We start from the raw sequence: 17,455 nt of genomic DNA on the forward strand, positions 1-17,455 counted from the left end.
AAGTGTATGGCAGGAGAATAAGAAACAATGCTCATAAATTGGGATAAAGTTTGAATAGGAAGTAAAGGAAAAATCCACATTATGAGGGCAGTGAAGCACTGGAACAGGAGATTGCCCGAAGAAGTTCTGGAATCTCTATTGCCTGATGTCTCTCCTAATCTGTGATTCTAATGTGTTTCAAAATCCACAGCTCTAGAGGCCAGATCTTGGTGCGGAAAGATCCCTCTAAATAAGAAGCTCTTAAATGCCACATCCTACATACCGCAGTGCAAGAACAGCCAGGCTGCCCGTGCAGTGCCTGTTAGTGCATGAACAGGTAGGCTCATTAGCTGCTGCAGCAAAGCCAGCTCTTCGTAGACACACACCTACATTTCTTGGCCACTGATCCACTGCACTTATTTTCCCAAGATTTGTTATTTCCAGTGATATGTATCTGCAGTTACAGCATTTGCAGCTTGCTTTGAAAACAACTCTGTCTTTGTTCAGGTGTCTGGGCAGAGCAATCTCCCCACGCTGTCTGTCAGTGCAAGACATAAAACGTGCTCTCCTGGCCCCAGCTGGTGGCCTGACAGGGACCACTGCCAAACTCTTATGGGATTAGTAGGTGCTGAGGTGTATCTGGGCTCTGTGACTTGGTCAAAGAACTGTAGCCGGCAGCGTCACAGTGTAACATGTTTGCACTATATTTCAAGTGATAAGAGGGATTGATTAGACACTGAAAAGCACACTCCAAATTCTCTTACACCCCCAGTAATATGCCCATCAGTCTTCAAACATGTACCACATGGAAATTTTCAGAATCTTATTCCATGAAGATGAAAGGAGATAGGTGTGCCTGTTGTTGATGGACAACATTAGACTTGAAAGATAATTTTCCAAGTAACATTAGAAGCCCTGACATCCATGTGGCTTTGGTGACAATTAAACTGATGGACTAAGCTAGGTTTTTATGTGACAACAATAATAATATTGCATTACATTTATAAACTATACTTTATAAACTCCACTTCAGGCTCTCTAAACCAATTTGCAAGCAATTACTTTAAAATACTGCTGTGCGTATTGCTACCCATGTATTATAGATGGGAAGGAAATCACAGAAAGTGTCAAAATGCCTAGAGGTGTACAGCAAGTCTTGATCTAACTAGAAGTTGCATCCAAATCCCCTGAGTGCTAGTTCTCTCCTTTCATGAAAAGATTACATGTCTTTTCATGTCTCTGCTTTTTTCTTACAGATATTTTGTTTCTCTAAAGGCTCATCTCTGTACAGCCATCTTTCTACTTAATAATTCTTTCCCTTCAATAATTCCTTATGTGTGAATGCTATTCAGATAATGTGGAAAAAAGTGTGTGATATTTAATCAGTCTATACCAGTTAAAATTAATTGCCAAATTCTGCATTCAGTGAAGTCAGTGAAAGTTTGAACATGGCATCAAATGAGACAGGCCCAATATAAACTACATGAAGCATAACATGGAGGATAAACAGTGGGTTGTTTTTTTTTCTGGTATAGAGAAGAATCAAACATTTTATAAGGATATGTAGTAATAGGAAAAGAGGAAATTGCTTTAATCTGAAAGAGCATATGTTTAGATTAGATATTAAGAAGAAATCCTTTGCTGTGGGGGTGGTGGGGCACTGGAACAGGTTACCCAGAGAAGTTGTGGAGGTCCCATCCCTGAAACTGTTGGATGGGACTTTTAGCAACCTGGTGTAGTAAAAGCTGTCCCTGTCCATAGCTGGTGGGTTAGAACTGAATGATCTTTAAGGTCCCTTCCAACTCAAACCATCCTATGAATCCATGATAAGGATCATGTATTCAGGTGAGTGAATAGACCAAATGTGTCCTCTAGCCAATGCCCTTAAGACACGTACCAGAAAGCAAAATGAAATTAATTATATAAATGCTCTGGCAGCTGCCTTTGGCAGTTAAAACATTTATTTTTTTAATAAAATGCTTCCCAGATCCTAGAGACAAGCACGATCAAGCCCCCAGAACTCAGATATTTACACAACTGCATATCACAACCAGACTTGTTAGTGTCTTGTCTTCCTAATGAGCTGATCCAAGAATCCCAACTCTGATGCCCCAAACCTTGGGGAAGTAGGGGTTCACACCCAGACACAGGCTGAGTAATTCAAACCCAATAGTACCAAACATCTGTAAGAAATGTTCGGTGCTAGTGTACCTTTATAAGAGTACTTTTCTTAGAAAAAACCTACCTGCTACCAAAGGACTGTCTAAACCCAAAGGCTATTTCTTTTACAAGCCATTAATACCATTCAGGAGAAAACTAAAAAAGAGGTTGAAGGTGACCTGTATCTTCAGACAGCTCCCTAATAACCAAGAGCTGTAGGACTTCTGAGATGAAGGTTGCATTCAAGCATTCAAACAGCTGAAAAGGTATCATCAGGGTCAATGCACAAGTTGTTTGTATAGAACATACCGGTCAAAGCAATTTAAAAGTGTATTCAGATTCATCCCCACCTCCCTCCAGCTCATCCTGGGAAAACAGAATTTCATTTTGATTTGGGTAAAAAAGTGGAAATTTTCAGCTTTGCTACAAAATTGGTAGAGCTTTTTTGTATTTAACAATATGACTGTGTCTGCATACAAATCAAAATGCAGCTTTCAGAGGAGCTCCTCAGCACACTGTGAGAAGGGCGAGAAATGTGTCAGCGTGAGTGTGGGCTCAGTTCAGACTCTGCTTGAGTTCGTAGGTGGAAACAGAAACCTAACTGACAATAAAATTTTCCAAAGGGCTTTTACCTAAATCAAACATTACAGTCATAAACAAGTCTCACCTAGAGGTGACTGCTGTGCTGAGCTGAGCTGAGTCAGTGAAAAACCTTCATGGAGAGCTGGAGCAGAGCTGGCTGATGGGCACAGTGCAGTACCACCGAGGAGCCTGCCATGACACCAGGTCAGCATGGGGCTTCTGGCCCAGGATTTCATTGTCTCAACATCCTCATCTATTTGATTAGGACAGTATTTTCCTTTCTTAGTATGGCCATCAAGAGTTAGTGCTTGTAGGATACTATACAGTTTTCAGAAGAAAGGTTACTGCCCTCAATGTTTTGTTTTCTTTTCTCTCTAGATTTAAGCTAGCTTTTTTTTAAATCACACTTACATGCTTCTGTTCCTCTGGCTGATAGAGCATCAGACAAACAACTCTCAATGCAAAGTTTTTTTCTAATTCCTCCTGAGCATTAAATATTCTTAGCTAAAAGGCCATTTTCTTCTTCCACAAACAGCGAGTCAAAATAAGGTACCTACATATGCAGGAAGATTTTGGCTTATGATTTCTCTGCCAACATTTTGGAATTCTACATACACAAAAAAGATCCACCTTATTTCCTAAATCTAACTTTCTATTGAAAATAGTCTTTTAAATGGAGTAATAATAGTCCCTTAAAAAAGGTGAAAAGTACAGGTGCTGATTTTTTGGTTTAAGTTCCACTGGAAGATCTATCAGGATCATAATGGTGACAGGTTTTAGTAGTGAAAGACAACACAAATCATTTTTCCCTCCTGTGGGAAGGAAGAAGCAGTTAGCCATATCCCAGGGATTATGGGAGAAGAATTGAACAGCAGACTGTATTGGAAGGAAACATACCATGGGTACCACTGAAATGAATCAAACTGTAATTAACGATCCCAACAGTTTCAAAATACAGGTGCATGTGCTTTTGGGAATGAGAGGAGGATCAAATTACAAACTGAGTCACTTCACAAGCTTGTTTTACCCTTCCAGTTATGCAAGCCAGTTTGTGACTCAGCAGCTATACAAGTCTGTTCTCCAATGACAAGACAAATCTGTTCTGCAGCTGAGTCACTCAAAGTAGCTCTATTCACACTGATAAATTCAGCAGTCAGACACGGTACAGAAAAGATTGTGAAACCTTTATTACCTATATGAGATAGAATAAACATGTTTTATAGGAGAATAATCTACAGCTCATCTTCACACAAAGAACTTATTGAATGGGGAAGAGAAAAGCTGTCATGGGATTACATTAAAGGACCAATGTTCATGGTCCTTTAACTAAAAGAGATTAGACTTTTTTTCTGATTTTTTTTCTGTTGTGTATTCATCCCTTACTAATAAAAATCACCTGATAACTTGCTGAAATTGCAAAGGTAGTTAAGAATTAATTTAAGTCTTTGACTTTTCTTTCAAGGTTTGCAAATAATTTCCTACATGTTTGAGTGTGACAAGGTGTCATGACAGCTACAGGCAGTCACAGATTCATGCACACATTGGTATGGGAATCTCTGCCCCAACCTGTTCCTTGAATGCTGACTTTTTGCTGGCATTAGCAATAATTCCTTACCCTTTGGGCTTGATCCTTTTGAGATGCCAATTATGAATGACTGCTGCCCGTGGTCTTAGCACTTGAAATGCCTAACATAAGTCTAAGTTCTTAAGTTGACTGGCAGAACCTGTAGACTGCATTTGGAGCTTAAAGTGAAGAACACCCTGGATAGACTGCACTTCTCTTTCTCTTCCTGTTAAAAATCTATCCCATTAATCCTGTTCAAAACCAGGTGTCTTTATGCCCAGGGGTGAACATCACAAATAGCCACAAGAGTTGAAGTAACAATAGCACCATGAGGCTGTGAACAAGGCCCCATTGGGTGAGTACAAACATTGTAGGAGAACGCCTTAGCCAAGAGGAGCTCGTTGTTAAGTTACAAAAGGCTGAAAAAAGATAGAGAAAAGGGAATGGACAGTTACGGTTTTCAAATGCTTGCATTTCATACTGAAGGCTTTTCCAAAAACGGGCTGCAATACACAGCTGTATGTGAATACCAGATCATCTGTGCTTCACAACAACTATTCTGAGAGATGCATTGTTGACACGATCTACAAACATTCTGTTGGGGCTCTAGATTACAACCTCGGTGCCAGCAGTTTTCACAGGGCTTTTCTTAAAGCCTCTTTCCCTGCAATCACATATGTGAACATTTCAGCTCTAATCTTCTAAAATTAAGTACCTTCAAACAACATAAAAATAAATTCTTTTCAAACATGGAGAAGAGCAAATACAAAGTGAAATACAGAAGCTCAAAATGCAAAAAGAAAAGAGAGAAAATAATACATGCTACTTAAAAACAACAGCAAAAGAAATCACATCTTTGAAAGCTTACTTTAAAATGTCCAGGTTCAGATGATTTTTATTCAAGTAGTTTTTGGGCTTTTGTTGATTTCAAGGTTTCTTAGTCTGCATGGTGCTGAGGAGGTGGGAAGAAATATTACAGTCTAAAGAGATAACATCTTTTTGCTGTACTCCTTGAAGGTTTGCTTTCCAAAATCAGCAATTCTCTTTCAAGCTCTCAAATCACATTCCAAAATGCATAGATGGGATGGTTATCATCATACATTACTAACATTGCCCAATCCTGACTATAAATACCTTGCTTCCAAATCTCAATACCTTGCCAAGTCTCTACACTCTGGGTTTATTTTTTATTTTGAGGATCTAGTAATTTAAGCAATTTTCAGCTTGAGATTAATAAGACATTCCCAACAATGAAACCAGCAATCAAAAATTTTCCAAGTGATGCAAATTTATTATGAGTTACTAAGAGTTGTGATTTGAACATATTATTTGTCTACAGTGCTTGGTGTTGTGAAAAAATATGTTCTAATTGCCTTTAAAGTAATAAAAAGCAATCGTTTGATAAAGCTGAAGGTGAGATATGTTGCATCATTTTATTAATGAAAGCTTTACTTTCACAGTAAATGCAAGAGGCTTATGTACATTTTTTATTTCAAATTAGGAAGTTCTCAACCCAGGTTGAGAAACAACTGGTTTATATAGCAGCCTTCCAGCACCTAAAGGGGACTTACAAGAAGGCTGAAGAGGGACTTTTTAGCAGGGTGTGTAGTGATAGGACAAGGGCAAAAGGCCTTAAACTAAAGAAGGCTGGACTTAAACTTGATTCTATAATTCTGTAGTGAACTGGTGGTGACTGGTGTGCCATTTCCTAGAGATGCATGGAAGGGACAGTTATCTCTTCCACCTGCAGTGACACTAATATCCTAAATATCCATTGCTGCCCCCTCTCTCCTTTGCTGTTTGTCCCACAAGCGATCCACTGTCTGAAATTTCACAACATTAATTACTACAACACACACCAAATAGGCAAGCTGATGACTCACTAATATCAATGGCTCCATGGTTCTCCTGCTCTTATTTTTTACTTTTATGAACTGACTTGCTGTGCAGTAACAGATGAGCTGCCCTTGTGCACAATACAGATGATGGATTTTTTGCCTAGATAAGGGTGATGACACCAATGTCCTCCACGCTTACTGCAGAGAAGGAGGTGAAATGATGAATACTTGTGATAGGGAAAGCTGGAGAGAGAAAAGGCTGGCTACAGATAGACTTCTCTGTACAGAACACTTGTAAGCACTGTTCTAAAGAAATCAGTATTTTTAAAACATGATAATTATGTGGCAGATAAAAAAAGAAACAGCTGCATTAAGCATCTTCAAGTCAGACTTAAAAAAAGGAAAGTCACTTCCTCTGTTCTTACTCTTGCACACAGAAAACATACAGTAATATGATACATAGAGCTATTCAATGGCCAAATCAATTTCTTTTAATTTAAATTTGTGTACATTTCTAATATTCAAAATATTGGCCTATTTAAAGATGTACCTTTCATCACTGCTACTTTTCTATACCTTATTGAACACAATTAATAGCTGTATTAGCTGTGGCAGTTTATCTGAAGTGAATGAAGAAAAGAAATGCAAAGAAAATGGGCAGAATACAGCTGCTTCTTGGAGCATGCTGTAGTCTTCCCCAGTTTTGTTGTGTTTACTCTTATTACTTCATTTGATTTCCAAATGCATGACAAGAACAAACCTTTCCCATTACAAAAACATATACGGACAGAATTTCAACTCACCTGGCAGACTTTTACTGGCTCTATTTTTAGCCTGAAGAGGTAACTAATCACATTACTGGACAGGCTTTTATTTTCAAAGTTATGGCTTTGGAATAAAGAACTGTCCTCTAAACAGCAAGTGAGAGCTGCCTCTACCAGGCCTCTGCTGTGCTCCATCTCCCTCCACACCATATTCCTCAGATCACCACATTATTTCAGTGTCTCATCTGTAAGCCCTGTGCTAGTGACCCCTCTGCCTTTCTGCTTTTAGGGTGCTCCTGCACCTTGCTAGGAAGTTCTCAGTGGCACCTAAATTAAGCTAATTAAATTGTGCTGTGCACCTAAGACACACAGCTGTTATTCAGGCCCATACAGGAGGTGTACAGCAACACAGTGATACTCAGAAGCAACTGATGGAGTGTGAAGCTCCAAGGCCCAGTCTCCGTGATCCCTAAGCTGCTCCTAGGCAAGACACTGTTAGTGCAGATCACAGATCTCCTCAGTCTGACAGTTCTTCAGGAGTGAATCTCTCCAGCTGCAGTCTGATGCAAGATAATGTGATTATCTTGACATTAATACAGAGCAGCATAAAGTGTATGCCTTCAGTGGCAGGACACACAGTATTTCCTCTTTCCTGATTTTTTTTTTACTCCACATTCTTCCAATCTATAGCAGAGAATCAGCCATACAACCCTAAAACATCTTTCATATTTTGAAGTGTTTACACTCTATAAAATGAAAGCAATAACAAAGCAAAACATAGTTTCTAATAGTGGAAGAAAGTTTGAAACTTAACCATGCTTGCAAGGACTATGTTTCCTCTCTCCCAGAAGCAGCCCAAAGGCTGCAATGAGATGGCGGCGAAGTCAAGATTCTGACTACAAGGAAAAGAAAGAAATCAGGGGAGTTTACATAAAACAAGGTGGAAGAAGAGGCTTGCTTGTGAAAAATGTTTTTTACAGGATCTTTGAGAAAAGCAGCAAAATTGTCTTCCACCTCTTAAACGGCCAAAATAAGGGCTTTCTGAGGCTGATAATGTTCATAGGCTATAATAGCATTTGAGAAACTGCATCACAGTTCATGTGATAGTATTGGAAATCTGAAAAAAAAAAAAAAATGTAATTACAAAAACATAACTTTTCCATCCTAAAATTGCTAAGTGGCAATGTGACCTCTGCAAATAATGATCTAAGAACCCTGTTTTAGCAGAAGCAACATATTTTTAATGAAATATATACTTAAAAAAAAATCACATGCCACATACACAATGGGTTTTTATCATTATTGAAATTCCAGCACCATTCTTGCTAGGCTAATGCAATCTCAATTTTTTTTTCATCACTGTATTTGTAGGATAAATCAATACAGTGAAGAATAGAGGAATTTTTGTGGGAAAAAAATAAAGGCATGCCTCCCCATTTTATCATCTTTCTGTGTGTGTGTTGGTTTTATCTATTAGGATTGTCACGTCCCCTTGCTTCCAAGGTATTTATGTCTTCACACTTCCACCCAAAGAGTCTGTAGGGAATTCAAAAATTTGGCTATATCTTATACTGGGCAGCCACTGACAATGTCTTTCTTGGTCCAGCAGCCCCCTCTACGCTTTTTGCTTTACATTTCAGAGGTGCAACCAACCACTCTGTTTTTATGGAAGAAGAATTTTGGCAGGTCCAACCCTGACACCCAGTGGCCTCTGCTGTTCCAGCTCTTACAGCCTCCCAGCGTCTCCACCTTTTAAAACCTGGCTTGAAGGGATACGGTGTTACTCTCAAACAGATAATTTCAGCACTAAAATCAGCACATTTATGTGATTTCCATACGTAAGCATCCATTATTGTATATTCTGATAACGATATTTAATGGTATTCAGTACAAAAACCTTGACATATCTGAAAATGCTACTTTTTTAGGAATCCTAGTCACACAAGCACATTACCACTGAGCAATAATTCTCTCCCTATATATATATGCATCTCCTTTCCCCCACTCATTTAGTATTCCTAAACTTGAAATGAAAGTGCCCTAGTGCAGGCCTTCATTTTGTACAAAATAGACCTAAAAAGAAAAAGAAGACTCAACAACAGATTTTATTTTTATATAGAACAAGAAATGAAGAGAAAGCGAATATAATTTCATCTAATTCTTGAAAGATAGCAGATGAAACTTTTTCTTTTTAGATTAAAATTGAAGTTAAGCAATTACTTGTAAATAATTGTGGTTTGCCTGTCAGAGGGAAATTTTACTACCTATTTTTTTCTTCCTTGAATTGGTAAGCTTGTCTGGCAGTCTCAGAGGTTCTTGACCAAAGCCAATATAGAGTGAAGTTTTGGTGTGCTTTCACAGAGCTGTGGATGCCTGAATGCAGCATTTTAATCTGGCCCACCCAGTAACAAACTTGCTGAAAATTTCAGATTCTCAGTCTTGTTTTCTTGACTTCTCAGTCAAGTTTGGGGTTTTTTTGTTTGTTTGGTTGGTTTTGGTTGGTTGGGTTTTTATTGTTGTTGTTTCATTGCTTCGGTTGGCTGGGGGTTTGTTGTGGTTTGTTTTGGTTTTGTTTTTCATTTGTTTTTGTTGTTGTTTTTTAAATGAGAACTATTACACCTGTTTAATTTAATGCAGTTGTTACTCCTAGAAACTGCAACATCGACAAGAGATAGATAAGCTTCTAGGATTTTTTTCTGCTCCAAAGGCTATTTTAATCAATACGTCTCCTGGTTTAGAGTTTCCAGGAGGATAACTTCCAAACAGCTGTGAGGGTAGCCCTGTGTGTCACTGTGTTGACATGGAACATCTATTAAAAGCTAGCATTCTTCTTGCTATCCCACTCTTTAGAAAGATGCCATTTAAAAAAGAAATGAAAGCTCTTCCTTGTTGAGAATATGTCTTTTTTTGTCTTTCTGTATGCCAGCGTAGCTAGAAACTCCTAAAGTGTTGCGTTTGTTTATTTTTCCTCTCCTGGTCTCTCTGAAAGCAACCACAGAATGCAACTGCTGTATCCAGCTGAGCAATCTGCTTCCAGCTAAGTAAGCCTTGGTAGCAATGACTCAAGAGATCCTCATAAAAATAACAAAAATAAAAAATTATAGTCCTCATTTAGCTCATTTAGCACTGAAGGGTAAGGACACTTCAGAACGACGTTTTTACATTGCTTTATATGGCCTTGGTTTTACAAGACACTCACTTTTAAACAAGGGACATAGAATCATCTGGGTTTTCACACAACATTTCTGTGGATTTCTTTTTGACTACAGGGCAATTTATAAGGACAGGAAGAAATAGCTCAGTCCTATTGAAAAATTTCTGGCAATGTGTCTTTCCTATTTTAAAACAAATAATTAAAACCACTGCTAGCATATGAAAGCATGAATCATTACACACATTTTAAATTTAACATTATGTAAGCTCTTGAACAGAGCTGGAAAAAAACCTATTTTGGTGGATGATAAAATTTATTTCAAGCTTGACTTTGACCGAAAGAAGATAGGCAACACAGGTTATATTTTCTGTGGGTTTTATATCTGCTTGTGAGTTTAACATTCAGATAAAATACTAGCTGCACTGTAAAAAATATTTTTCAACATTAGTATTTAATTTTGACTTAAATCCCCGACCCTGCTCAGCCCATCTGGGGAAGATAAATTCAGAGCTCTTCAACTTACAAAGGAACTGGGATGGGACATACAGGACTTTCCTCAGCTGTATGTAGCAGAAATAACCTCACCAAGCTTCTTATTTTGGGAGGACCTGCAAATACTGTGCCCTCCTCAGCCATTCTCTACGTGGACTTGGGTGAGGCTGACCATAGCAAGTGGTGCATTGCCCTCTCACCAAGCTAAGGGCTAACGAAAAGGGGTGTTGGGCTGCTCTTGGCACCTCCTGGAAGTTTTTGTGGTAGCTTTTTCTTCCTCTGGAGCCAGGCTTCCCATTTGGGAAGCAACCCTGAGTTGCGGTTTATACAGAGGCAGTGTCAGGAGCTGGGATTAAGCTGTGTCCCGAAGCGTGAGCCCCGGGACTCCGCTTTCCTGTTTTCTGACACCTGCTGACAGGAGAGACTTTTTGATGTTGTTCCCTATGATCCACTACGTGGGTATTTCATAGCCAGATTTGTCAGTGCACGTCCCTTGGATTCCAGGTGAATTGATCACTATCAAAGCCGTATCTTTTCTTTACAAACTGGGGGGAGGCTCGAGGCTTTACATCGAGGCTCAGCTGAGCATCTGCCTCAATGTGAGGCGCAGCCCCGTACCCGTGCTCGGAGTACGAAATCAGTCTGGAGCCGGTCCTAAACCCTCACGTACGTGCTTTGAAATAACCCTGTGCTACAGATGGCGGCCCGGCCTTGTAACCACCATTTGCCTTACTACGGGTTAGCCAACTGACATGATCGGACAGAGAGCAAACTATTTTATTACGATATCAATATTTACTTATGCCGAGGCCGGCTCCCCCGGGCGGGGCGGACAGGAGACTGCAGCTCCCGTCGGGCACTGCGGCAGGAAAAGCGGCGGGAAGCGCTGCTGCGCCCGCCGGAAAAGGTCCCGGCGCCGCCAACCGTCCGCGCCGCCCAGGCCCCTGCTCGCCGCCCAGGCCCGCGCCCGCCCGCCGTCCCGAGTTCCGCCCGCCCGCCCGCCTCGCCATGACGGACCGCTACACCATCCACAGCCAGCTGGAGCACCTGCAGTCCAAGTACATCGGCACGGGGCACGCCGACACCACCAAGTGGGAGTGGCTGGTGAACCAGCACCGCGACTCGTACTGCTCCTACATGGGCCACTTCGACCTGCTCAACTACTTCGCCATCGCCGAGAACGAGAGCAAGGCGCGCGTCCGCTTCAACCTGATGGAGAAGATGCTGCAGCCCTGCGGGCCGCCCGCCGACAAGCCCGACGAGTCCTGACCCTCCGTCCTCCTGGTCCCGGCCCTCTCTCCCGTTGTGGTTCCCGCGAAGGATTGACCGCGAGAAGCGTCTCAAAATGCCTGCTTCCGGACTCTGACTGTGCAGTCGTTCGCCTTTTTTCAAGTGGAATATAATAAAGCTTCCTGGGCATTCCTAATGTTTGGTTTGGTAGTTTCCTAGTACGAGCTTTTTGTTCCCGCAGGATTGCTGGTACTCGGTATTGAGCGTTTCAGTGCAACCATCCGAGGTGAAAGTCTCGGATACTCCTAGACAGCATTTTCCCGACCGGGCGGATTGATGCTTGCTTACAAAACTCAAGAAGGGGGAGAGAGGGGAGCTTTGTTGGTGCTCAAAGGGTTTGATTTCTTGGTAGCACTATTATATGGGGTGGTTTGTGGTGTAGCATAAGTCAGTTTCTCTAGTGCTTAAAAATTACAAAATGGCTTTTCTTGAAACAGTTTTCTTGCCTCATTTTCCTTTTCCCTGTACCTTTGAGTTTTTCAAACCTTGATATTTTCTGATACAAATTAGCTATTTTTTCCTCCTTATGCTTTCTAGTAACCTAGCATTCAAGTTTTTCCTACCTTGCATCAAACAAAGACACTAATATTGGATTGGGCTCTGTTAATATGGAATAAGAATATAAGGGTTACTCACTACTACTTAGAAGTAAAATGCTCCAAGGTGACACAGTCTTGGATCACATTCCATACTGAACAGATGTTCATTCTGACTTGTCACTTAAATTAGGCTTTCTATTCACTTACAGTAGAAATAAATTTTGAGTTCTCATAGATGGAAAGACCTCAGCCCAAAACTGTGAGATATGTTGCTTGGAGAAATAAAATGTTCTAATTTCTGTCATGTTTGTTTGTATTAACATTGGAGGGGAAAGTCCAGCGTTTTGTGGTCCTATTAAGACACTATGCAAGCTTATCAGTGATTATTTTCTGAAATCAGTGATCTCAAGTCAGTACCTCCATCTTCTGAAGAATTCAGAGATGGTATTTGTTGTGCATAGTAAGATGAGGGCATGGGTGAAGTGGTCAGAAAGACATTTTACCTTCAAGTTTTTTGGGGAGCTACTTCAGTTTACAATAAATAAGAGGGATATGTAGAAAACTGGTTTTCAATTTGCCTGCAAGCTGGTACAGATAATTTGAAGAACATCTGTTCCTCATGTACTGGGGAACATGGCTGAAAGTTTTCCATAAGTTGAGTTCAAGCACTTAGGCATAGGTATGCAAGGCAATCTTGCAAAAATTGGGCAAAATTTGCATCTCAATAAATCAAGTTTCCCGTTCAGTTTAACAGTTCCCATTAAAAGTCTGCTCTCTTACCAAATCTTAGAACCTTGCTTTCCATAAAGCATCTCCTCAGCTGGCAGTTGGTGTGTGCAACAGGGGGTGACAAAGGAACTTGAGCCTTGGCAGATGGAAAAGGTGGGCTGAGGATAGCAGGTGCTTTTGTAATGGTTTACAAGCTGAACTTGCAACATTTTGTGAAGTCTTGAATTTCCTACAATAAGGATAAACAGAAACCATGCATTTTAATCACTCCTGCATAAATTAGAACTTGAAACTATTTCACAGGAGATTTCTCTTAAGATAAACTAACAGCTCTATCTCTGGATATTCTCAGCACGTTTTAAAATGTGAGCAACAAATATGTGACACATAAGTAAAGATTAATGCTCTTTTGCAGGCCAACTCTTCACTATAATAATTGGAATTTACTTTGAAATCTCCATCAAATGGCTGGAATAGTCCACCTCAGATACATCTACTTAGACTAAGTGAATTTTGTGAAAAAGAAATTTAGTCCAAATAATTGATACTCTGATCATGGATGAATGACAGTTCAAAATTCTTGTAAGTTTAAAAAAAAATCATTTTGAGGTGATACATGTGAAATTAGAATTTTTAAGCAGGTAAATGACAACAGCATTTACTCAGATTCAAGAGAGGCATGGTTGCCCTATGTTTTTTTTCTGCTGGACAGCTGGGTTAGAAGCTCTCAAAGTCTGATGCCTCACAGGAAATGCTGATATCAGCGCTTGTGGGGCTGCAGTGTAGATCTCATTGCTGAAGTGGAGTTACGATTAAACTTGTGAAGGTAAGGTTTGTAAATATCCTACAAAACCCCATGGCTGCATTTAATATTTCTCTTCTCCCATCAGCTTTATAGCTTGACCACACAAGGCACTGGCATAATTGAGCAGTGAGCTGCTGTGAACAGATGGGGAATAAACAACTGGGTGTGAAAATGTCTTAAGTTGCCTTTGCCCAGAAACCTGTATGTTTTATATTCTGACCCAGAAGTCATTACAATCTGTGCAGAAACTATGGGCTAATAACCTGCAGGCTGCTGCATGATTTGCTACATGCACAGCTGAGCACACATGTAAAGCCCAAAGAATCAGAATTAAACATGACCACAGTGCACAACTGAGCAGACATCAGGTGGCATAAGCAAACAAGTTTTGTGTTTCCTCATGCTTGAGTAGCACGTAAGCAGTGTTCTTTTCATACAGCATTAAAAGAAATTGAATCTGCTTTCTAGTTTTTTTAAAAGGGAAATCCAAATAGTTACTAGCCTGACAATTTTCCCATCATGTATCATCAACTACACTTGATCCTCAGATTTTTAGTATGTGTCACAGACTGAAAATTTATTATTTTGATTAGTCTGAGCTATAGAATTAATGGAGAAGCCAGGAATATTTAGAGGATGTAGAACGTTTTTGTTAAATGTAGTTTTCCAAAAACAAGCAGTGAGCTTCTAATGTCATGTTCAGGACAAAGATAAAATTAGTTAAAACTGAAGCATATTTCTTCGCATACTACCTTTTCCAGTGATAGCATGGCCTCAGTGTTTAAGTATTCATCTTAACTTTACTGTTCTGATAAGATTTACTGGAGGGACAAGAAACATTAGGAAACTGGTGACTTGGACAGTTACTGTCCTAATAAAATTGGAATGAAAAGTCAAGGAAGAAAATAAAGCCGCCTCTTTCATCCTGTGCCAGTCCATGTTTGTGGGGGAAGAGAATCTTAAGGGGGCTTATAAGATAGGGATGGACTGAAAGTCAGGGTCTGTTTTGATAGAACAATGGTTTTAAACTGAAATTAGGTAGATTCAGACCAGGTTTAAGGAAGATTTTTTTTTACTATGAGAATGGCAAAACACGGGAACAGGTTTCTCAGAGAGGTTGTAGATGTTTTGAGCCTGGAAGGGTTCAAGGCTAGGCTGCATGGGGCTCTGAGCAGCCTGATGTAGGTGAAGATGTCCTTGCTCATTGCAGGAGGGTTGGACTAGATGACCTTTAAAGGTCACTTCCAACCCAAACCACTATCTGATGCTATGATTCGTATGTGAGTGGAAAAAATCTTGTCTATCAAAGTGTCATAGTTGGTACCTTTCAAGCTGAGCAAAATAAAGAGTACTCTGTTTTGCTCAGGAGAGGATCAAAGCTGTTGCTAAGGTTGTGGAAGTGCTCTCAGTATCTCTCATGCCTTTGCAGTGCAGGCCATGTGACAATGTTACTTTTTAACTGCAAAACCCACAGGCTTTCATGTCATTGTGCTGAAGGATACAGCTTTTTTTTCAAATGTCCTTCTGCTAGATCATTGTCAAGGCAACATTACATCTAAAAGATTCAGGCCTTTAGCTGTTACTTCTCTGATGTCCATTTCATAGAACAACTATAGTGTGAAACTAATAAAACAAGTTTAAAAATACTGAGGATGAAAAAATATGTGGCACCTGCCCCTCCTTACCTCTTTTGTGGAAATCATCTTCACATTTTAAGACTCAGAAATGCAGATTCAGATGCAGATTCAGTACTTCATATTTTAAAAGCCTAAGAGTGCCTTTGGCATTATCAGACCACTGTTTGTGATTGTTTAAGAGATGGCAATAACTGGGACAGCTAAGCTCACTGCTTCACCTGCAACTGCTCCACAGTGCCTTTTTGGGGCAACTTTCTGCTCATGGGACTGGACTCTGCAAGGTATCACTGGGTCAGACTTGGCTGAGCAGGGACTCCTTGGGCTATCCTGAGAGTGTGGCAGACTGGGAAAGTGGTCTGTGCCCACACCAGAGCTTTGGGACTTTCCTAGGCCTTCATACAAGTGTTGTTTAAAGAACTAGATTCTGCTTTTCGTTGCTTGTTAAAATGTTTGCCTTGTAAGACACTGATTCTAAGTCAGATGTCTGCATACAAACCTGTGAGCACTGCTGCTGGCCTGGGGTGAGCCTTGGACATTGCAGTGAGGGAAGGCTTTGGCAAACAGTTCCCCCAATGCTCTACTTTGTGATTTTATTCCCAGTATTTTGCTTACTTGTTTATGATGAGGAATTAAAGGAAAGAGACTATCCATATGCTCATCAAATAAGTCACAGGAAGCAAGTAGTCCTGTGGGATCTCAGCAGCAGGATGACTGTCTGGGTGGAAAGTGAAGACTTTGCAGGCCCACAGGCTGACCCTATGAGGCTTTGTTCCCCTGCAGGCTGGGATTTACCAACCTGCTGAGCAGGGCACTTGAACATTCAGTCTGTTAGTCATCCTGGCCTGGATCGTATCCAGCTTTCACCATCTCATCTGGAGATTCTCATTGAATCAGAGTGTTTAACCACTCAGTTTCTCTCTGGGTCAGGCCTTTAGGTGACTTTTCTTCTCTGCTGAGGAAGGTTTCTACCCTGCCAGGTGCTTTGCAAGCAAGGGAGGAGCCCCAATAGGGCCTGCAATCTAATCAGAAGAAATGTGTATGTGAAACCCAGTGTAAAAGAGGATCCCTAGGAAAGCTGATGGAGTAATGTCCAGGAACATCTCTTTCTAGCTGCATACCAAAGTTTTGTGGCTGTGAGCTGCAGAACATGGGCCTCATCCTTCCAAGAGTATCACTCTGAGATGCTGTTTGGCTCTTAGGATATGAAGCATGGTGCAGGTGAGACAGTGAAAAGCCAAACTTAAAACGCTGAAAACTAATTGAAGCAACATTCCTATCACATGCACTGGTGAGACTGCCAGCACTGGCAGAAAGGTGGGCTGAAGTCAGCATTGTACAAGAACTGTATTATCTGTTGGACATAACGTATGTTTTCTAGGAAATGAGGCAGCAGCATTGAGGGATCACAGTGCTTAATAATTCTTAGAGGAAGAGATTTTATCCTTCATGCTGCCCTTATGGCAGTTAGCTGTAAGCCTTCTTCTGAAAGCTTTTTAACCCCGCCACACTTCTCCAAGGACGTTACCAGAAAAGCTAATGTCATGAACCAGGAACAAAGCATTTTTCTTGGCAAAGCTGAGCAGGGAGCTTCAGGCATTGTCTACAAAAAGAAAATAAGGGAAGATGTGAATGCAAAGTAAAATGCCTGTTCCTGGCTATCACTTGTGAGGATGGTCTTTTCCTGCAGTAAAGATAACTTAAACTGAAGATAAGAGTTCAAGAACAAGTTATTTGTGGTAAACTAACAATGAGGACATACCTGCTGTGCTGTAGATAGTGGCCATTGCACAACCTTTCTTTTGAGTCAAATATGGGATCTTCTTCCTCTTTCTTGGAGGAACTTTCCTTGCATCACTGAGGGACTATAAGGAAAAAACAGGGCAGGAAAAACTCCTTCAGGCAGTTTCCCCAAAGCAGGTAAA

The 17,455-nt window shown here is 40.5% G+C and overlaps 1 protein-coding gene across 1 annotated transcript; it reads left to right on the plus strand.

The window, feature by feature from the left end:
• The first annotated feature begins 11,413 nt into the window (after positions 1 to 11,413).
• On the plus strand, positions 11,414 to 11,959 carry SF3B5 (splicing factor 3b subunit 5). Its single transcript, XM_053973468.1, has one exon. It carries the CDS (start codon positions 11,542 to 11,544, stop codon positions 11,800 to 11,802), a length of 261 nt encoding a protein of 86 aa, XP_053829443.1. The 5' UTR covers positions 11,414 to 11,541; the 3' UTR covers positions 11,803 to 11,959.
• The last annotated feature ends 5,496 nt before the right edge of the window (positions 11,960 to 17,455 follow it).

This window comes from Vidua macroura, chromosome 3 (genome assembly GCF_024509145.1).
Source record: "Vidua macroura isolate BioBank_ID:100142 chromosome 3, ASM2450914v1, whole genome shotgun sequence".
Taxonomy (NCBI): Eukaryota; Metazoa; Chordata; class Aves; order Passeriformes; family Viduidae; genus Vidua; species Vidua macroura.

Bases quoted from the DNA above. Each gene is read 5' to 3' on its own strand.
- SF3B5 (XM_053973468.1), top strand. From the start codon at position 11,542: ATGACGGACCGCTACACCATCCACAGCCAGCTGGAGCACCTGCAGTCC.